Source organism: Astatotilapia calliptera, chromosome 2 (genome assembly GCF_900246225.1).
Source record: "Astatotilapia calliptera chromosome 2, fAstCal1.2, whole genome shotgun sequence".
NCBI classification, from domain to species: domain Eukaryota; kingdom Metazoa; phylum Chordata; class Actinopteri; order Cichliformes; family Cichlidae; genus Astatotilapia; species Astatotilapia calliptera.
This window is the reverse complement of record NC_039303.1, coordinates 29078166-29101480: the sequence shown is the minus strand read 5'-3', so window position 1 is coordinate 29101480 and position 23315 is coordinate 29078166. Positions and strand designations below refer to the sequence as shown.

At 40.3% G+C, this 23315-nt stretch overlaps 1 protein-coding gene across 3 annotated transcripts; it reads right to left on the bottom strand.

The window, feature by feature from the left end:
- Positions 1-263: 263 nt before the first annotated feature.
- LOC113036659 (putative methyltransferase NSUN7) lies at positions 264-21634 on the bottom strand. Of its 3 annotated transcripts, none has more exons than XM_026193076.1 (13): positions 21120-21634; positions 19661-20041; positions 14496-14554; positions 11987-12114; positions 11241-11393; positions 10402-10585; positions 9621-9855; positions 9013-9156; positions 8429-8554; positions 7164-7299; positions 6355-6478; positions 1134-1398; positions 264-753 (listed from the first exon to the last, which is right to left on the bottom strand). In XM_026193076.1, the coding sequence occupies exons 2-13, from the start codon at positions 20010-20012 to the stop codon at positions 314-316; spliced, it is 2346 nt and encodes a 781-aa protein (XP_026048861.1). In that variant the 5' UTR covers positions 20013-20041; positions 21120-21634; the 3' UTR covers positions 264-313. The 3 variants fall into 3 exon arrangements, with proteins under 3 accessions (XP_026048861.1, XP_026048867.1, XP_026048876.1); XM_026193082.1 differs by having other exon boundaries at positions 8453-8554; positions 21120-21633; XM_026193091.1 differs by lacking the exon at positions 19661-20041 and having other exon boundaries at positions 21120-21633.
- Positions 21635-23315: the final 1681 nt, after the last annotated feature.

Below are 23315 nucleotides of genomic sequence, written 5' to 3'. Positions count from 1 at the left end.
GCATTACCAAAAGAAAAAAAAAATGTCCTTTTTAATTTTTCAGGTCAGTAGAAGTGCAGAAATATAGGCCTTCATCATGTACTGACATTGAAATGACACGGCACAGAAATATAAATATATACAGTCTGACTGGACTTGACTAGGTTGTTCTTTATGGCACCCAATGACACTTAAATTACAATAAGTAATAATGTTTAGAGTTAGACAACATTCACATGCTGTGTGTCATGAAGCAGTTCATTAACAACGCAGAACTTCTCGTGCAGGTTTTAGGCACTGCTAGCTTTATTTCATTAGACGTTTGATACAAAGGCTAGCTCTTCTTTATGCTCTTCTTTGTGTTTGTGAGGTCAAAACATGTGAGGACGGGAATTTCCTGAGCATCTTTGGAGAGACTGCCACCGGAGCAGGAGGAAACGATCGGAGTCTGTCTCTTCCACTTGCAGCTGAGGCTGGGGCTGAATCTGGATCGGCTGTGCTGGGGTGGAAAAAAGTTGGGGAAGTGAACGGGAGGCAGGACGAAGAGCACAGGTTTCAGCACCTCCTTTTGAGGTCCACGTGAGCGGGCCGCTGGGACCGCAGGAGCGGCAGAAGAAGAAGAATAACGCAGAGTGGTGGTGACAGGAGCAGTGTGTAAGCTTTTTTCTAGTTTGGAGGAGGAACAGGAAGCGCTGTTGCATTCTGGTCTGGAGTAAGAGAACGAGCTTGATGTGGTGCCCTTTGTGGCTTGCAAGCGCAGTGATTTGGGTTTTTCTAAAGGATAAAAACAATAAGATGGGACAAAAAAGGAATTTATCATTTTGAAATAAAGTGTAGGAGGCTAGGGAGAAAAGGCTGAACTCATTCCAACCAAACTAAACATTACTACTGGTACACAACATCTATAAATCCCAGCTTGAAAAAAAAATTTACTAAATAGAGATGATGCAACCAATCAGTGACACTTAATTATCCACAGCCTATTTCTTTTCTTTTTTAGAGATGTAGGCAAGCTCTGCCCTCATTTCCACATTTTATTCTAACTTAGATGTCATTAGCTTAGTTTTAATGGGCACATGAGAGTGGTATCTGTCTTTTCTCTCCACTGCACATTCAGTTGACTTGAGTTATTTGACTGTTGGGTGCACACCCACCTTGTGAAGACTGCTTCATGTTAGTAAAATCCTGATGTCCACAGAGCACAGCGCTGTCACTCCTCTTGGTCTGATGATGCTTGGGCTGAATGCTGACAGAGAGCTGGGACTGGGTAGTGCGAACACTGGCTGCTTTTTTCATCCTGCTGCTGTTTTCGTGTTGTTCTTTTCTAGTAAGGTGGTTGGAGCCCAGTTTGTCCAGTATGCCTTTTGCATTTGCCCTGGCGATCACCTCGTTTGGTGCCTCTTTGACTGCTGGCTCAGGCTTTTGAGAATTGAAAAAAAGAATAGGGACATGAAAAATGCAGCGTTTCATGAAAATTTGTTAATGGACATTGTTCTTTTAAGTGATTAGCATGGAAGGGGAAGTGCACTGAATGGTACATTTTAACTGTATTTAATGTTTATTCAAAAAACAAATTTTTGGAAACGAGAGGAGAGAAAAAGGAGAGAGGACAGGAAAGGAAGCCACCATGTCCTTGCTGCTGGCTGCAGGGTCACCTGCTGTCTCAGCAGCAGCCCACTGCTCTCCTCAATGCCTGAATTATTCACAAGCACAGTGCACACTACAGGGACATGCAGCCTGCGTGAGTCTTTGTGTGTATTTAGTTTTTGAGTGTTTGCCTGTGCTTTAATGCAAATGCATTTAGGCGTTTGTACAAGCTGTCCATAAGTCTACATCATTTCTCTGTATGTGTGCATGCACACTGTGTCAAGGTGGGAATCTTGCACCTGTGTGACACCGCGTGCTTCGATGCACTCTAGGCAGGTAAACATGGTTCTAGAAGCACCTCAGTAATGCGGTCTTTGGTGGACGCCCTGAACTTCACTGACGTTAACTCATACAGACGGAGGGGGCGCTGAATTATTCAACAGATTCTCTCCCTCGCCTCCTTTTCTTCCCCTTCACCTCTGTAAATCTCACTTACTCCATCTCCACTAACCAACTATGCCATACTCTGTAAATCTCTCGCTTCCGTCTACTCTCTGCCAAACTCAGCTGCCAGAGCAGTTCCTGGATTTGAACTCACTCTTTTGTTAACATTTACGTCCGAAATGAATCTCGTCAACAGCTTCCAAATTTATGAACAAAAAAGAAAATAAAGACAATGTTGAAGGGCATTGGCTCTCCCATTAATACTGTCCAAATTAATCCGTCAGCAGCAGCAGTTTGTTTTTTTAGATAAAGGTCCACCTGTGACGTGGGTCGCTTTCTCGGGAAATTAGGCCAGAAACGCATCACTTGAATATCTTTATTGTCCCCAGCTGTTCCCGCTCATAAAGAACTTCAGTGGGCACCACTACAACAGGCAATATATGCCAGACAGCATTCAAACACTTATATAATTGCTATTTTTATGACGCTTTTCAGTGTGCCACAATAACTTTTGATTAGCTGAGTTTATTGCAGGTATGGCGAGAAGAAAAAAATCATGTTTGAGGCACCATTACAGCACTTTGATTATCTTTTCATTCCTATCTGTGGAGGTATAAAACATGATGGATGGTCAGAGGGAAACGGTGCGGGAGAGCTCCGTCACACCCGGTGGGGGTAAGATGGCTTAATAACCTCGCGCTGGCATCAAAAGCATGAAAGCAGATTTCATAATATTGTGGCGGTAATGGGGAGGGGTGGTCTATATTGTGAATTATGAGGATGTGGGGAAGAACGGTCACAAACACTTGATGAGAATTGCTGATGCACCTTTACCAAAACAACCCTGAAGATCCAGTGCAACACAGCGCACCCGCAGCCAGTTGGGACAGAGTCTCTCTAAAGAGACACCTACACAAATAAACGAGGGCGAGGAAGACAGGGAGAACAGGCAAAGAGAAGAAAATGAAAGTGGATTGGAGAGCAGATGCGTTTGAGGGAGAGTCTTTATTAAGCAATCAAAGCCCGTGACTAGAAACCACAAAAGAATTTGAGAGAGACAGAGTGCATCCCAATTACCAGTGTTCACAGAAAAGTCCCAAAATTATCAAAGCTTGCTCTCAAACACATTATAGCAACAAAACTAAATCCCTCTCTCTGCCCTTTTTTTCTTCTCCTCTGGGCTGCAAAACCCAAGATTTGACTCTTAACAACTTGCTCTCAAACTGACTTTGGCCTCTCATGTTCAGACTTATGCGTTTGTGTTCAGGCAATGTTCTCTTTCTTCACCTACGTGTCACACCTTCGGTCTAGATGCCAAGTAAACCAGGAAAAGACGCCTGCATCTCTGACTCGACATTCTCATTTCCTCTAGCACCGTGACCTCCTTCCACCCGTTCTTTTTCCCTTTCCTCAAGGGTCTCACCAAGTGCCCGTCACACACTGTGATCCTCATGTTCACCCAATCTCAGCTTCTGCTGCTTTGTCCCTATGCACTGCCTGCCTTCTCTCCAAATATCATAACAACTCAAATGGTTCATGCTTCAGTTTCCCGGTAGTTGCTTGTTTTTGACAGACTGCAGCCAGCTCAGTGTATCTACTTCATCACAATTCCCCACACTAATAAGCTTCGCCAATTAAACTTATTTCACCATTGTCTGTGTTTATCTATGAGAGAGCTGACTGACTCAGGGGAAGAAGAACAAGATATTTTCTCTGCAGACATAAATAAAGGATCACCCAATCTATTCTGTCTGTGCTTGTGAAAACCATACACACACACAACCTCTGTCGGTACACAGCATTTTCATTTTGAAGGCTGAATAAACTGTCAGCCGGTCTTACAAAAGTCAGCAGCATGACACCCTGGTATCATACCGGCGAGGCACACAGTCAGGTCCAGGACTAATGATGGAACTTATCTGTCACTTGAAACCAGACAGCTTGCCAGTGACGGATGCTACAGTATTGTGCAAAAGTATTCAGACACCCTTTACGTCTCTATAGTTTGCTAGGAAAATGAGAAATATATGTAGAGATTGTAGAAAACTATCATTTCCTCTTTTTACTGTTCCCATTTCTCTACTGTTTCTTATATTAACCCTAAATGAGAAAACATTCATCTGTGTGTTTTAGTGGCGTATTGGGAATACAGCCAAGTATGTGTTAATACTTAGACATTTAAAGTCCATTACACGATACTGAGACAGTCATAAATGGCAGAGTGACATTCACCACACCACAGCATCTCCTTTAATCATTATTGATTCATCTGTTTATCTTTTATTTTTAAACAGTTTATCATTTTAACGGTGCTGTGCAAAAGTCTTGAGCCATTCCTTGTTTCTTTATGGTTTGCTAGTAAAATTAGAAAAGGCTGCTGTAAGTAATTGAAACATGTACAAAGAAAATAGAATATATAAGGCAAAAATAGACATTTTTTTAATGCGCTTCAGAGCCAATAATTGGGGTAGCTGTAGTACAGGAGGCAGAGCAGTACTACTAATCGAATGGTTGGCGGTTCAATCCCTGCCTGCTCCAGTCAACGTGCCAAATATCCTCGGGCAAGACACTACACTAACACCAAGTTGCTTAAGCATAGAAAAAAAAAGTGCTTGCGTGAATGGGTGATTGTGGAATGTTGGAATAATGTGCTTTGAGTGCTCAGTTAGAGCAGAAAAGCACTACATAAGAACCAGTCAATTTACCACCTTCATTCTTTCAGTCTGAGCTCTTTTAGGCAGCTTTCTTTAATTTCTTTAAGTAGTCTTAAGGTATAGTTCTCAGGCTTCTTGAAAGACATCCAAAGCGTTTCTTTGGATGTTGGTGCCTTTTCTTCCCTTCCCTGTTAAAATGTGTGTGTTTGCTGAGAAATGAAGCTGTTGCCAATCAGATTCTTTCAATATGGTATTGCATAGTGGATCAAAATCTGACTTTACTTTACTGTCTTAATACTTACATCAATTTTGACAAGATCCCCAACACCACCGGGTGAAATGAAGCCCCAAATCGTGACAGAGCCTCCTGACCTTCTACGGTCATTGATTTGAACCAAAAACCATTAAGCTGCCAGATTTACTCCTCAAAAAAGTTTGACTCCTTGGAAACAAAATATAAAGACACGACGGGTCACTCGAGAATTTACACAGTACTGTAAATGAGCTACATTTGCCTGTACTTATCTCTTTGGCTGCACTGCCTAAAAGTAGCAGCAGCAGTGGCCTGGAGGAATTTAATTTTCACAGAGCTTAGTTATCACTGATCCCATGTAAGAAGCAAAATGTAGCTAACATTACAAAGTGTTGACTCTGCATGCGAGGACAGATGCGGCTTTTTACAGTGTGGTTGCAGCACTCAGACATCAACAAGGAAACAGCAGCTTTGTAAGATTTCAAACTGACTTCATGAAGGAGCAATAGGAGCTGCGCTGCTCTGTTATGAGAAGTGTTTTCTGTGTACATGTACATTAACCCTTTAAGACCTACCATAGAACCAAGTCCGCCAGAGCTTATATTATATTTTTACATCTTGTAGTGCCATTTTTGAGAGCATTTCAAGTTGATATACATCAATACAACCATTATAGCCCAAATGTTAATAATATGTCTGCATTAAGTGCATAGTAATTACATAAAGTAATTACATAAATTGCAAAACAGTGCAATAAACTACAAAAAAATTGAAAATCATTTTTGTTTTTTTAACATATATTTCTAGTTAGAGAAATTTAAGAGGCTTATCCCTGAAAACTGTAAAGACAAGAAAGTTGCACAAAATAGTTTCCCACCACAGGAAATTTATTTTAAGTGTCTTCATAGTTTTATTTTTGAAATACACCAATTTTTATATACTGCAGGAAAAACGAAAATAAATATTATAATGCAGATTTGCAAAAAAGCAGCATATGCATCAAAATAAACTATTTCCAGCAGTGCAATATGAGTCCTAAGCATCCCAGAAACGGCACAGAAAGTCATAAAGTCAAACATAACTTTTAAAAACACCAGTATAAGCTCATAAGGCCCTGATGGTAAGCCACAAGCTGATGGCATAAGATGTAAGTAAAACTCCTCCGGTTTCATATGCAAAAATAATTATTGCGCTAGCTTACGTGGTGGCAGTGCTATCGGGATTTTAAAATAGTTACACAAAATGGAGCGTGTCTACTCCAACCGGCTTTAAATGGTTAATTTTGTGTGGTCACAACTCTCCTTAACACATTATTAAAACGGAGGTCCTGTTGTACATCAGTATATTCTCAGGATAAATAAAGTAGTTACTAACAAGGGTGCGTATATTGTGGCTTATTAGAGAATTCCTTTGCTCATCTGCTAAAGTGATGCTTACCACTCTGGTAAGAACAGCCAGAAAGGAGCCATTGGTGTGCTCTGTTGGCTCCAGCATGAAGAAACTGTCTGTTTCATCCATGGCCTTTGGATACTCAGAGGACATGAAAGGGGAAGGGCTTGGCCTGAATGAAACACACACACACATACGCAGCAAAACAGGAAAATACAGTTTAAAAAAACATAACCAGTGACATTAAGAAAACACATTGGAATAACAGCTGAAGATATTTTTTTCTGATTACTGACATAAACGTTTTATAATTATAATTTTTTATTACTTTGTTATTTGAAATCCACAAACATTGCACACAGGAGTAGATGTCTGGGTAAAACCAGTATGATCCCTACCAGAAATACTACCTTTGTTTTATTTACGCTAGCCTAAGGCACTGCCAGCACACCAGGCCAGCTTGCTGCAGAGAGGATTCAGCCTTGATGCATTCAAGTCAACAGGACTGAAAAACTTCAACCAGACTCTAGCTCTTAACCCCACAAACAAAGAAAAGAATCCTGGAAAAAAAAAAAAAGCAGGAAGGCGAGCTGACTGAAAATCGTTTCTTCCGTGGCCTTTACACAGCATTTAAAGACATGAAATGGCACCTTTGATTATATTTTCACCGAATTTCCTTCTGTTCCTGTCTGAGGTGTGCTGAGGCTTTGACAGAAGCCTGTCTAAAGGTAAGCAGACAAACAACTTGCAAAGCTGACAGACAGACAGACAGACAGACAGCAATGCAAACAGACAAAGAAAGGCAATGATGGAGACAGAAGCAGAAAGCACACTGGGGTGCAGAGAGTGAGGCTGACCTGAACTTTGCTTGTTTTGGTTCCCCCTCCTGGTCTGCACGGGCCTGGGCTTGCTGCAACGCTTTTCTAACCACGTCCGCATTTTCCTCTGGGTATGACGAGCATGTGGCGTAGACAATTGCCAAAACTTTGGGGACTATACACAAAAACACACACATTTAGTTAAAAAGCATCCCTTCATCCCTATTTACAACAATTAAATTTGATTATTCAAGCTGAGCCGTCCTCCCCATCAACTGCTCGCTTTGAAGAAATATGCTCTTGAATATTAATTTCTTCGCGCTGCTTATGCATGTACATTGCTCATTTTATTTAACTGCGACTGGCTTGAAGATTTGTTTGGCTGCTGGCAGTCTGACTCCCTTTATTTGAGCTTTGATTTCTTTCTTGCTCGCTAATTATTGCCAGACAGAAATAATTAACACTCGGCTGATAAAGAAGCAAACCTGCTCAGATGTGGCAAATCGGCTCCAATCAAATGTGAAATATAACTTGGAGAGAGGTGAAAAGGAGACAAAAAGATTAGAACCAGGCCAAAATGTCATTCAGGTGTCCTGCAATTAGATGCTTCACAACAGACACAAAAGGCTTTGGAGGTGTGTGTGTCTGTGTGTGTGAGTGTGAGAGACGCTGAAATGAGACCATCGACACAACTGAACCACGGCACTCGATACATACCCGCCATTAATTACTAGTCCTATTAGAAAGCATCTACACTGGCAAAACCACAGACAAGGGCTGATCAATAGCTCCTTAATTAGAGAAGCTAGTTTACATTTCCCCCAACCTACAGATTCCACCTGCTCAATGAACACATCCCAGAGCAGAGACAGAAGGATCCCCTGAACAAAACAAGATGGATTGAAGCTAATGAGCATAACTCGCTGATACAGACTGCTGAACAGAGGAAAATGCAGCGTATAAATATATACAGTAGAATACAACTGAGCAAAAACACACTGACAGCAGATTAAAAGAGTAGCATCGGCATAAAACAGAATACTTCTATCACGATCACCTCTAGACAATTTATACAACACAAAGCGGGACACCGAAACACTTTGAAATATGCAAAGACTGCTGCAGAAGACAGCGAATGACCAGCACAGTGTAACATTAGGGTCCTTAATTAAAACTCAGAGAATCTCCAAGGAACACCACAGACTTCAGCCTAATGGCATAGGAGATTAGATAATTAGGAAGTGTAAGCAACATCGTGTCAGAGAGGCTGCATGCTTGAAACTCAGATTATGTGGTGCGCGTACGAGAGCGGGTGGTTGTACGCTCACACATCAAGGCATGATCAATATCCTTCCTCTGCTGTGCTACCAGGGATTCCAGTTTGCTTTGGGCTATGGAGCCTTGGGACAGGTCCTGCAGCAGGTCTGTATCTGAAAAAACAAAGAGGAGCTTCAGAAGAGAATAATCTTTACTTTATTAACTGTTGCCTTCGAGTGGGTATAAAAGCATCTTTAAGTAAGTATGTTATCCGCTAGTTGTTATGCCACAAAGAAAGACTTCCATCAGATATTTGTTCAGGGTGAAAATGTTCAATATATAATATTAAGGCTAGTTTAGAGCTAGTTTAGTGTTTTTAAGCTGTTGCATAAAAACATTAAGGACATGCTTTTGTTTTTTACTTTTTATGAATGCAACTGCAACAACTGCACAGGATAAGCAATAGCAATAATTTGCATTTAAACAATGTAAGCTTGATATATCACATCCTACAGTATATCCAGTGTGCACAACATCTTGATTTGTGCACATTAACCAACTGTATGTTCCCAGGTCTATATCAGTATAGTAAATAAGCCCACAGTGTATGGCTCAGTGCTTAAATGGTTACCTCCATTTTCTTGTAGTATGAAATCAACTGGGTTGCTAACTGCAGACACAGAACACTTGGGGGTCAACAGGATAACGCGCACTCTTTGAAGTCGCTTGTCACCGGTGTGCAAAGATTGGAATTCCTCCAGTATCAGTCTCACATCTGAGCGCCAGACACAGACAGTATAATGATAATCAGCACCAGGCATGCACATGTTCTCCGTGCTTAAATCCATGATGTCCCACTATATTTCTTTATAGAAAAATTCTGTGCCTGAAGGCGTCGTTTGCAATCATAAAAATGTCAACTTTGTTCCTTCCCCTTTTTTATTTCTCTAATGACTAGCTGAGGTGGCAGCCACTATCAGCAAAATAACCTGGTTTAAAGCACACTGAGTTTATATGAGTCCCTAGGATTTTTGTTGACAGCAACATCCATTTTTCTCACTAGAACTCGCCCAGTCTTTGTTGGTCTATATTAAGTTTTCACTTCATTTAAAGACAAAGACAGTTAACAGCCAGGTGCTTTCTTTTGTTCCATCTTCTTCTGTAGCCTCTTTTGTCTCCAACACAAACACAAACCGATACTGACAGCCCACTCAAGGACATACATCTGTTTTCTCTTACTGTTGCAGCCCATTGCAGAGACAGTGAGCTCCAGCTCCTCCCTTTGAGCATCTGTGCAGTTGTTGACACAAACGTAGACGCTGGGCCAATTGATGCTGTTGGCTTTATACTTTTCTGCAATTAGGGCAGCAGTGTGGGAGACAGTGAGGCTGGAGAAGGAGCCCACCATGAGAATATCTCCTTCCTCGTGTAGCAGGGAGCACACAGCATTTGGGCCCAAGCTGCATGACTTATCCTACAGGCACAGGGAGTGGAAGTATTAGTTTGTTGCAGCAATGCTATGAGACAAACCAAGGAGGAGAAAAAGCAGAAAAACAGAAAATGGAAAGAGTGATGGAGAGTCAGTGAACAAATATAAAGGAGAGATGATTAATTAGGGAGAGGCAGTGAATATTTGATTGAATCTGGCCACAAAAATCTGATTTACTTGTGTTGTGGTGCTGCGTACTGTTCACAGTTTATGTGGCAGCTTGACTTTTATGAAGCAGAAATTAAATGATTAAACTGTCCAATCCTCCCAAACAGGATAATTCTTTATGGCTCAAAGTGAAGCACACCCATATGAGTGGAAGTGATGTGAAATATTTGTATCTGGGCAAACTAATCTTTCTTGGCATAAGCGATTTCAGTCTTACAATCAATTTGAGAAAGTCCACTATCAAAGTGAAATCATAAATATCACAGAAGACTGATGGAGCTAAAGAGATTCCACAGCTATATTAGAGTATTCAGAGAGGAGGCTGATATTGTCAGAAACCTCGTCTCTCAGTGCACCTAGTACCTGGATGATGAGTTTGTGATCGCTGAGCAGCTTGGTGGAGTACAGCTGAGCTTTCAGCTGTGCAGGGAAGACCAGTATATCCCCACAGTGGGGATCCTGGCAGAAGGTCTGGCCCTCCAACTGCCCAATCGATTTGACCTGAGAGAAACCTGCACTCTTCAGGACACTCTGGATCTCATCAAGACTGGAAGTAAAAGAGGAGAGGAGCGATAAGGCGAAGAGAGAGGAGAGAGCAGATTAGCGGAAGCCCAAGAGAAGGGATAAAAGACGAAGGTCAGAGGTAGCAAAAAGAGGAAGGCTCTCTCCTCTCCTTATTATTATCTCTCATTATTCGATAATAATAATGTTAGAGTGTCAGAGTTGCTATTTGGCCTTTTAAGAGTCTTTAATAGTAATATGGTCTATAAAAGCCATTAAGACACACACATTCATACATACACATACAAACACGTGCACATGTACATACACACCATTAGTCCCAACAGGTGACCTTTACAGTCCCAGAGCTCACTGAGGGTTGCTGCTGATTGAATCTGTCTACAGCAGCAGGATTTACACCTAACTGAATCAGGCTGTCAGGCCCAGGCAAGAACACACATTAGCGCTCGCACACACACAGCGTGTAGGGCGAGCATTTAATTGGATGTCAGCCGGGTACCTGGCCCATAAAACACTGGATAGCACCCAAAGTTAAAGGTCTGTGTAAATGCAGGTGTGTGTGGACACATCCTGGGTATGCTTACAGTGCACGTCTGTGTTTATGTACAGGTGTAAATGTATAAGTGTGTGCTATCTGCTTCTGGGAAGGTGAGCATGTACTCTCAGCATGCTCAGCTGACCTGCTCTTCAGCGTGTTGACCCATGCATAAAGTGGAAGGTTGCTCGACCTCTGCTGCTTCTTCTTCACACTCTCTGGCAGGATACACTCAATGGACAAGAGATCATGTTTGATCCTGCAGCGGGCCAGAGAGGCAGCCAGTTTGGTTTTAAACCTGCACACAAGACAAACAAACAAAAAAAAAACCACTAGGGGCATCCTTGTGATGACAGCACACAGGCCAGATTTCTCTTTGAACTTTGAACATTTTTTATGTTTATCCACCAGATACCTTACATGGAAAGTTACAAATACATTACAGATTAAAAAAAGAATGTGTGAATGGTAACCAGTGAGCTCTTGGCTTCCTTTCTTCTGACTCCCCTTGCTCAGTACTCATGGGTTGGACTACTTCCATCTGCCAAATTGACCTTTTCTTTTATCTCTGTAAAGTTTTGTCACTGTGTTTTGCACAGCTGCAGAGCTATCATGGTTTGTTTGGGGTTTGCTTTTACAAAATCTCTCTGAAGACAATGAAACAGATTTAAAAAAAACAAAACAAAAAAAACCAGAACAAATACAGAAACACGTGATGACAAACCCACACACAGGCAAATGTACATGAAGACAATACCAGCCAGGCTGTGTAGATTTTAAATACTTTATCTAAAATTCCTCATGTTTTATTGTGTTTGTCTTTTAATAATTTCACCCGCAGTGATTTCAGCTTTTTTGTGCTTTTGTTTTTTGGTTTGTTTTTTTCCTCACCTGAGGAGGTAGTCCTCCACATGTCTAACTTCCTGTACGATCTCGTCCACCTTGCATTCCCGAGGGAGGAACTTCCTGTTCTGGAAGTCATAGAGCATGACGGCAACAAGGCTCATCTGTTCGTCTGGCTAGAGTGTAAGAGCAAAAGGCACCACGTTTCATTTAAAAGCAAGAACAAGAGCAGAGGCATAATAGAAATATTTCTCATTTTAATAACTTGAGGAACAACCTTGTTTTTATTCAGTGGTAACGGCTCAAAAGTCAGCATATGTTGCATGTCCAGAATTTACACCTGCATCGGTGTAGTTCAGTGGTTTTTAAATGGCCCTATTTCAGCTACATAATGAGGAGAACTGTGGACTGATACTATTTATCTGTATTGATTCAGTGACTGAACTGTTTCTCATTTACACAATTGACACACACACACAGTAGCTCAAGGATGTCCTGCCATGACCCAAAGTTTGGTACTTAATTAAAACTCGGAGGAAGTCTGAGTTATGTTTCCACCACTCCCCTACAATTATCGCTCTCCCTTAAACTCACTATCTTCCTCTCTCCACTTCTTTCCATATCCCTGTCCTTTCCTCTCTCTAACCCCACCTTTCTCCCCCTGAGGGTGGGAGGGCACCAGCCGCATTAGTGGCAGATGGTGCTCCATTGCAGAAACAGCTTGCCACATCCTCACAACTGGGCTAATGGGCAGAGAAGTTAGAACGCTACAAAGGTTTCTGTTTTAGGGGAGGAATTAGGTTGTCCTTATTATTCGGTACAGAGGCCTTTAATTTCTTTTTTTTTTCTTTTCTTTTTTTGAAAGGTCGATTTCTGAGACAGGTTGTGGCGCTTTGCTTTTTAGCTCACTCGACTTCCCTCATTACCTCAAATTCCACTTGTCCTTCACCAAGGTTAAACACTTGGGTGTGGGAAAATTCCCAGTCACTAAGCTTGCCTGGAAACAGTGTCCCATGGTGGGAAACAGTAAACATGTCAGCTCTGCTTAGCAACTCTTATCCCAGTCTCTTGAGACTGTCTTCATCTCACTCTGTTTAATTTCAGGGCTAATTTCAATTCAGTAGTGTATTACTGATATAACACAAATGAACAAACTATAGATGAAATATCCCGAATGCATCTACTATTAAAGTTTCATATGCTTCATTTTACACGTGGATTGGAACTCTGTCATGTCAAATGCTTTCTACCTTCTCTGTCTTCCTGACTAGAATTTATTCAGGTTACTTCCATCCTCTGTGGGATTTAGGCTTCAATTTCCTCCTCCATTGTGATCAAATGTGCTTTAGGCTCAAAGCCTATGTATACCCTCATTTTTCCGTTCTACTTTTTTTTTTTTCTTCCCTATCCAATACCCTCATGTACCCCCTTTTTTACATGCAGTCTATTCGCTCTCATTCACCTCTTTCTCCCGTCTCTATTTCTCTACCAAGGTTGAACTTTATAGATGCCAGGAGTGTAAAAGAAGGTGAGAGTGAGCTCTAAAGACTGTCTCATTGTGTCTGGGCTTTATTGTCTAGCTAGAGAAATGCAGAGTAACGACCTGCCACTATCCCGTAGGGAGAGCCATTCATTTCACCCAGGGCCATATTTCACAAGGCTACGATGCAAGTGTACATCTGTGTGCCTGTGGGGATTACACTGCAAACACATATATTCATGTGTATTAATGTGCCCGGATATGCTTAGGCCCTCGCTGAAATAGACACTGGCTATCTTCGATCTGTAAACTCTATGACAGCTCTGTTTTCTGTTTGCACATTCACCGCCGTTCGCTTTCATTTCGCGTCTCTTTCACCTGCTTCACCAGCCACGCAGTCGCTCTGTATTCTGCCCATGTTTTATCATCATCCAGAACGTCGGAGAAAACAGCTTAAGCAGCCCTCCTCTTTGCTCAGAATCTTTTATGTGGTGTGTTAAAAGTAGGGCAAAAGTACATGCCAGCCTCCTCCAGAGGATACCTCTTCATTTAAGAAGGCTGTAGGTTCACGGCTGTGCTACAAAGCTTTCTTTTACGAGTACACAGCATCATAACAAAATAAAAATTGGTTAGAGGACAAATACAGCATACACGCTGTGCAGAATACACTCAGATGGTACATACAAACTCACTGCCCCTGGGTTGTTTTGATTTCATCGCTAATTAATGGGGTGTAATAAAGGATAATACACAGCCAGATATGTTCTGCCACATAGTAACGTTTAGATGTTTTTTACTCCAAAGGGAGACATTGTCATTGATTAGAGGAGGGAATATGAACAAAACGAGACGCTTTGTGAGTTGGTGAGAGGAGCATGTCAGTGCAATAAATCAATATTACTGTTACTGATTATAACATCAGAGAGAATAGAACAAACAATATGTGGAGTGTAAACAGCAAGACATGAACACTGGAGAGTGTTTGTGGAAGCACTAAGGTAAACAAAACTATACACAGAGGGATAACAAGGTAAACTGAGAAATTACGGACATATAAAATTATATGAAATGATTTACCATTGGTTGAGTAAGATAACAGCAGCTGTCAATCATCATGTCCTCCAGCAGTTCTTGATCTGCACAGGAATAATAAAACAAGGTTAAAAGGATAGAAATGTAATAACAGAGATTTCAATAACTAATTGTGAGTGAGTAACGATGATGCATATTAATGCATCTTTTATATCAATGTCTAATTATCCCTCGAAACCAATCCCGACTCCTCCATTTGGAGGAGGAGACAAAGGCACAATAAATTACTCCTATCCATTAATGAATCCACATCTAATGATAAAAACAAGAAAACACACAAAAAAAAGAGCTAAAGGAGATGAAGACAAAGAACAAAAGAGTCTCCTAGAGGCACCCCGAATGATAGCAATTTAATTTCAAAAGATAATTCAATTAGATCGGGGGTTTAATTTCCCGTGATTAAATGCTTATTTGGTGTTTAATTAGACCTAATCTGATTCTTCATTTGGTTCTTTTCTTTCACTTAGTGTGTCTTTGCTATGAGAGCCCATTTAATTGGAGGAATAATGACACCAATGACATATAAAATAATGAAAAGGTCAGATTGAGACATAATCAGTGAAGCCAAACATAGAGCGCGAGCGTGTTTTTCATACCAGGCTAGTATGTGCCAGTATGATTCAATTTTCCATTTTATTCACACCATTAATTAACCCTCAAGTAACCAAGTAATTTATGATCCCAAGTATATCTAACCATATGCACGTCATTATGATATTTTTAGTCTAATTCTCCTAGAACGTTTTTACCAAGGATAACACAAGGTAGTGTGGGAACATTTATGACCTTGGATATATTTTTTTTCCCATAACACTACTTTTGCTCACTTTTGCTTTTATAGTAATTATTCCTTAATGAGGCATCTCATTTTGACTGCACGATCTCTGATTATATTTAATTTTTAACAGGAATAAGAAAGGATTAAAAAAAAATCCATCCTGATTATGGGGATGCTGTAATTTGTTGTATACAGAGTATTACAGAGGTACCTGCTCATCTATACTTTGCTGTCCTATAAAAATTATTTGCACACCGCTATGGTGCAATCAATAACTTAATTCTGTCATTTTAGTCCAGGGAAACTCTTCTTGACCTTCTTTATGAAAAAGGTGACAGAAGTCTGAAAGGGCTGACTTTAAACTGCTAAAAGGTGAGAGCTCGCTATCAGATATCTTTCCTCGGTTTATAGTGGTTTTCCACCCCCATACCCACGCTATCGTATCATAAAAGCAGCAACTGCCCCACTAACCAACAGGATTCTTTCTCTTAAAATATACATAAAAACAAACAGGCTTATCCTTACCATTCCCATCTGTGAACAGCAGGCTCTCCTTTTCGATATGCATGAGATGGAGAGACAGGAACACTTGCCCGTCTATCATGTTAGGATTAAAGAACCGCTGCTTCCAAAGTTTCTCTGCAGGTAGCGTTTGCTCTCTGCACAGTGAATGAATGGGGCAAAAGGATAATTTCTCTAATATGAATGCGCATCTAGTGAAGAAACAGACAACTGCGAAAGCTGTCAATAAGATGCATGTGTTTCTTCAAGTGTGAAACCACAGTTTTGAAATTTTGTCTGTCACAAGGGTGGTTTGCCTTTTGGTTGATTCCTATTCCTAACAGACACACCTCTAAGACTGCAAATAGGATCTAAAACCAGACCCTATCCACCGAGACACCACGGAAACCACATACTGCTGTTAACTTATCGCAACATCACAAATTCACACTGGGCACCCCTATACAGTGTAGGGCAAGGCAAGCATCTGCATGCAGGTACACACACACACACACACACATACAGGCGGCTACACAAACAACTGTTTTCACATGATAGAGCTTATCTTTAATTGAGGAAACAGAACTCTACAACATCAGCAGTGGTGTAATTTACTGCAGATGCAGGTGAATAAGGTTTAGAATTGTCCCCATTACTGCAGAAGTCCTTAAAGACAATCTCTTAAGAGATAACCGCTCACTGTACACGGCAAAACAGATCTCTAAAGAGGCCATGACGCCTCATTCTGCAGAGGTCATGGTCTTTAACATGCTATAAATCACACACTGCAATTTGAGCAAAACACAGAGGGAATTCTGCTATAAATCACTTACAGGAGACATCTTTGCACAGCAGACGCCACGCTGGGTTTTTACCTGGGGGATGATGCAAACTCTTTTAAGTCTGACAAGCAACAGTCGCTTGAAATGAGTCTAACAAAAAAAAATTAAATAAATTATGATGCATCCTCAATCAGCAGGAGGCACTGTAGGATGCAGAACTGAGGTTATGTGTCGTGTGGCTTCCATCCAGGTGTTACACAATGAGCAGTGACTGATGGTGCCTGTAGTCAAACAAATGCTCAGCACAAGAGCCAGACCTGAATGGCGTCTCTTTTTCCTCTTCAGCAGGTCTTTGTCTCACAGTGTTCTGCATCAGTACACCCAATTGCACATTAATCTAACATTGGAACAGCCATTGAAGGTACCTGCAGTAAGTTATACATTCACCTTTGGGCTAAATGCTCAATCTATCTTACGTATTATGCATCTTGACAATTTAATATTTGCTGAGGCATAGTGGTGATAACTGCCCTGATTGTGGTCAAGGACAAAAAAAAATAAAAGACAAATCTTTCTCTCTTTGTCTTATACTCCAAGTCCAGCATAGCACACAGAGTGGCCCTTTCTCATTGCACAGAGAGAAGAGCAGCCTCAGTCATTTGACAGCCTGGCAGCCCAGTTGGCCAGTGGACAATGAGACAGAAATACTCAGAGGAGCCAGTAGAAAGAGGCAAAAAAAGAGGAGGAGGGAGGACTTTTATGGCTACTGACAAGGTCAAATGAATTTCTACCACATTCCCACAAAAATTACTTTACACAGCTTAACACGAGCGTATTCCTCAAGCAATGACAGCACACTGCATGACCACTGAATAAGATATGAAACCTTGAAAACATAACCTGCCTTTAGGTCGCTGATCTAGCAGAGCTACACTGGAAAATTGTTTTTTTAAGAGACAAAAGAAGGCACAGAAGAAGAAAAGAGTGAGAATGAAGTGTAAGAGAAGGAGAAGATGTGGAGAAAATCCCAACAGCTTTGTCTTTTGTTTATGAAATGGCAATTCTAAACCAGGGTAAAGATCAACCTCAACACCAACCCCATAACATTGAGCATTGCTCGACACTCCTCACAACACCCCGAAAGGGAGTGTCTGTGTCTTCCGCCACCGACATGGAGCTCACTGAACCTTTTGTTTAGAACAGATAAGAGTTATAATCACAAAGATCAATACCAGTTCATACTCACTGACATTTTGCTCTGTGTGCTTTTCGCTGGTGAAGCGCTTCTTCTTTAGGTTAACATCTGACCTTTGTTCAGTTTTGGATCGGTCATTGAATGTACCTACAAGATGCATGTGTGTTGTCATGACTCCCAGCATCCTAGTGCTGCGTGTCAGGAGAAAATCAAATTCTGCACGAAAAGCTGGCGTGTTTGCAGGAGGAAGAAGAAAAACTAAGACGCTTCGAGGGTGTGTCGCTTCATCTACACAGCAAACATCACAAAAATACAAACACGAATCCAAAACACATACATGATTAAAGTATGTCAGTAGCAATGTCTCTGCAACACAAAATAGTCATATATATACATACACACCTACTGTAAAAATGACTTGATCTATCTCAAGTACTCAACACAAGGAGGTGAGGCTCCACAGCTTCTTTAAATGATCTTACCTTGTCTAGTCCAAACTTATAACAGTATTTATCTTTAAAATAATAAGAAAGGAGTGATTAAAAAAACAAGTAAAATGTGGAGTAAATTGTGGAGAAGTCTTGAGTCACCCTTCCTTTCTTTAAATTTTGTAACTAGTTACTAGTTGCTAGTTTCTCTTCTATTATCCTTAGCAATCTTCCTAGTTTCGCCTGGTAATGCAAGCAGGCTGTGATGACCTAGAGCTACAAATCTAATATAAGTTACTCAAATGAGGTGCTGGAGCTGGTGATGATGGATATTTTTGAGGTGATCTGCATTAACTGTTTAACATGTATGTCTGATATTCATCCAGATTCAGTGGACACACAGCGAGAAGATGAAAAAAATCATCCATGGCCATGGGGGTGTTCTAGCAACCTGACCTCGGCATCCACTGAAAACACGTTAAATCGATTCCAGCCGGCTTCCTGCCCTGGCTGTTGGCTCGCCTCCTCTGCATTATTGCCATGGTGATTACACACCCTGTGACTTCGGTCACCCAGACCTCACCCTAGTCCCAGCAAACAGATTAAGGGACAAATTGATTTGTAGCATGACGCAGAATTCCCCCATGACCACTCGAGCATTTTTTTCCCCCTCTTCTACTCGCCCTTCATCAGTCTATCTATATGCAATTCTACCTGTCAATTAACTTGCCCAAAGCTGTTTGTTTGCCAGAAATCAAATCAATTTTGCTTGCAATTTCTAGAAAGAGAAATGATTCAAAATGAGAGCTGATGAAAACGTTTCCTGATGTCGCTTCACATTTACCCAAACCACAGACCATTACCAAGAGGTATAAATCAAAAATTAGGAATCGCTTTAATCTGTCGGTTTGTTGTTTGTTTGTTTTTTTTAACACTTTTAAGTCGAGGGTCAGCACAGCTTCACAGGCCCAGAGAAGATGCAGTCTTGGTATTTTGTTATTGACTTTTATGACTTTTAATACTATATCAAAGGACAATCTCAGTTTCTTAATCATAAAAAATTGTATGCTTTGTGCTGCACTTGAGGTAACAGACTGGTTATCCACCCACAGCAAACAGTGACTTATTTTATTAATGGTTAAATGAGACTTTAATTGTTTCAGGCCCTTAAACGACTCATCCCATGATCTCAATTAGACTGCCACATTAGGATCTAATACCAGTCAGATTCTAACAATCAGATGCTAGAAAGTAATGTTTATTAAGACATTTTCCCTTCTGTAGTGTTGTGAAAGATCATCTCAAGGCAAAAACAAACTAAACAAACTATGAACAGAAACATCAGCTGCTCCTCATATGAGATTGTTGATTTATGTTTATATGGCAGGCGGGCAGAGAAAGGCAAAAAAAAGGAATAATAAAGGTTCGAGAAATAACCCTGAGCTAACAGTTAATTGCCAACTTACATTTTAGTGTGCTGAAGGCCAACTCATAAGCTGCACGATGCATCTCCTCATCTTTGACTTCAGGTAACCGGAGTCCTCTTTCTTTGCCATAACTCACTAACCGTTGTGCAGCGGGCTTTTCCAGATGGTTATTCTGATAGATTACTGATGCCAGCAGGTAAACTCTGTCTGGGAAGCCCTGGCAGCTTTGGATGGTTATGTGGGGCTGTGGAGGAGCTGCAGAGGTGTCACTTTCAGCTTCATCATCCAGCTGGATCAGGTCTTTGCTGCTTGCGATGTGAGAAACAGACTTTTGTGTCTTGTCTGTGAAAGGGCACCTGTGACGCCCTTTGGCATTTTTTTTTTTCACCATCTTCTAAGGTCAGGTTTTCTCTTGCACACCTGAAAGCATGCCGTGCAGAGTTATCATAGTTTCTTTTTTTTAAAATTAGCATTTATTTTTAGTTGCTTTTGTTTCTGATTTATTCAAGTTTCCAGTTGCTTCCAGAGATTCATTTTAAGGTGTTATATTTAGAAGCTAAAGCTAACTATAATGACTTTTTCACCCCTGATTTTAGTTATTCTTCACTATAAAAAACATCATACCATATGCTCCCATCAGGAAGATACTCCTGCGTACCAGCGGCCAATACAGAAAGATTTCTGAGGAGCTTTTACCCTCAGGCAATTAGACTTACCTACCCTACTCAAATACTCACTCTTGGACTATGGTTATATTAGTTATTATAAGAAAATAGACACAAATAGAAAAGTCTTTATGCAAAGCTGGACTCTCTTAATATTAAAGTTAAACAATGCACTGAAAAATTTAAACTTGAAGCTCAGAGATTTTCTGATTTGGGGCAATATAAACATAATGGACTCGACTTTACCTAAAAAAAGAGATTTTATTTTGTACATATGATGGTTAATTAAGTGAAACAGGATATCTGTAAATAAAAGCCACAATACAGCCAGAATAAAGGACATGATTAAACTAAAGATTTATTAACATGATCTCACAAGTGTATTAATTAAAACTTTTTTCCCTGATGACATTACGTTTAGTTGAATTTAATAGTTAAACACGACATTTTGCAGTGTAAGAAGGCAACATTAAATTCCAAATGCAAAGTTTGTAAGCCAATACAAACACATTTATTAATTTATTTTATTAAGTAACAATAATAATGTATAGAATATATAAATACCTATAATAGTTTCAGTTAGCCTTAAAAAGAGAAACGTTTTAACCAGTTTAAATAAAAATATTACAGATTAGATTATCAATAAAATGACCCTAAATGAACCAATAAATAATATGGAGTAATTGTTATCATGTTTCACCGTTGCTTACAATTTTCAAAACACGTGTGTAATTGCTATGTATGTTTCGCCATTTACCACAGCAGTGATTTAACAAAGCAGACCTCACTTTCTGTAGTAGCAGAGCTGGAAAATTCGTGTTGTTATTCGTTACCTTGTGAGACGGCCTCCCGTTATCCGAGATTCTCCGTATTTTCCTGCGCAGGTAGCTTAACGGTAGTGGCGCTGCTGCTAGCTGCTCAGCAAGTTTTAATTGCCAACTCCCCGCTACACACACACACAAACCCTGACCCCTTACCAAGCAGTAACAGGGGTTTCCTCGGGTTTTACTGCTAGCCCCCCGGCAGCCTTGAATGGGTAATTTATAAAAATGCTACACCGCAGAGTCTCCACTTACAAATAAACTTTCTAAACGTCAACATTACGGTGCAGCTTCGGGTTAGCTTGCTTCCGTCACCAGGGCAACAGCATGCTAATTTTAATGCCCCGTTCTTCACGGATCAAGAGTCTCCTTAACGCTGGATGCCCTCCATCTATCTAGAGCATATGGGCTTGTTAAAATTTTACAGGGCATTATGTCAGAAAACCGCTAACAATATTAGATCGCTTGCAGATGGCACGCAGCTGTTGTTTCATCCAAGGGAAGTTAATAGAAAAGCAGTGGCGTAAATAAAAAGCCTTGGTTCCTTTGCCCCCTGGGGAGGTGGGGGGGACTTTCTGCCACCTTCAATTTCTCTCTGTGCTGCCCTGCATTTAAGTCTTAATACTTAATAACTCATATGATGTTTTTTGTATACTTTTGTATAAGCTGGACCTTTTTTTTTTTAGTTTTTTCGAAGTTTTTCTTTGTATGTAACTGCTTTTTTGTTTCTGTTCATGTTCAGTCCAGTCCTGTTCTTTTTGCTTGTTTGTTACGCTACTTAACACAGACTCATTCAAGCACAAAAAGACACTCAAATCAAGTGTTGTGTCTACACATAACAGACAACTTAGTAAATCTTTTGGTACTTTGTTACCAGCAGCTCATCAAAAAACACATCATTTGTTCCATTTGTTTAGTTAAATCTACAAAAAATGCCAACACAAAGCCTTTGAGAGACATAAAATAGTATTTACATACACAAGGTAATTCCCAAAGAGCTATTAGTGGCATGGTATGCAGTGTGCTTAAGGAATTTAAAATAACTGGACAAATAGAGGACAAAATAAGATCTGGCAGACATAAAATAAATAAATAAATAAATAAATAAAAAATATCTACAGCAGATGAGAATTACCTGAAAGTCATGGCCTTAAGAATTAGGGAAAAAAAATTCTAGAGAAGAAACAGGACCTGAGAGACGCGTCTGGTCTTCATTCTCTGAAAACTCACCAGTGAATGATCTTAATGGTGAGTTACTGTCTCTAAATTACACAAGAACTAGACTGAAAATCAGCAGCAACAGGTCTTATGGATTGATGATGCAAATTTGCAAAGTTTTGGTACAAATCGTCATGAATATGTAGGGAAGAAGTCTGGAGAAGGTACAAATAGTCAGTGTCTACTCAGAGGCTCTGTCAGAGTTTGGTGTTGGGGATCTTGTCAACATTAATGGAATTATTAATGCAGAAAGGTACTGTCAGATTTTCCAAAATTTGATTGCAATACCATCTGGAAAGAATCTGATTGCCAATGACTCAGTGTTTTCAGCATGATAGTGTTCCTAAATGCACTACAGGTGCAGAAAAAGCATATGTAGTTAGAAAACATACACAGAGGAACACCATCAGTCATGAACTGGACTCCCCAGAGTGCAGACTTCAGCATTATTGGGATCATCTTGACAGAGAACAGAACAAAAGGCTGCCAACATCCAAAGAAGAGCTTTGATTGTCCTTCAAGGCTGGAAAACTACTCCTGAAGACTACTTAAAGAAATGATAAGAAAGCTTGCCAAAAAAAGAGTTGTGGCTGTGTTGGAGAATGAGGATGCTCATACCAATTATGGATTTTCAAGCTCATTAGAATGGCAGCAAGTTTTTACATGCTGCATTCTATTTATGAATACATGTTCCTGTGCAGTGATTTATATTAGCAATATATAAAGAAATAATGAAGACTTTGGCACAGTACTGTTTATCGTATGCCAAATAAATGCAGGTTATTTGTAACAAACACACTCAAATTTTATTGGTTTATTTATTTATTTGTTTTACATTAGAATGGTAAATCTGCGCTTGACATTTTTATCTACTGTGACCATTAAAGTTTTGGATCTCTCCATTTAATTTAAATAGGCCACCTACAAGGGTGCCAGACAGATTCTGTCTTGAAGGATTTGTATAGTATTCTGTATTTTGACAAAAATGAA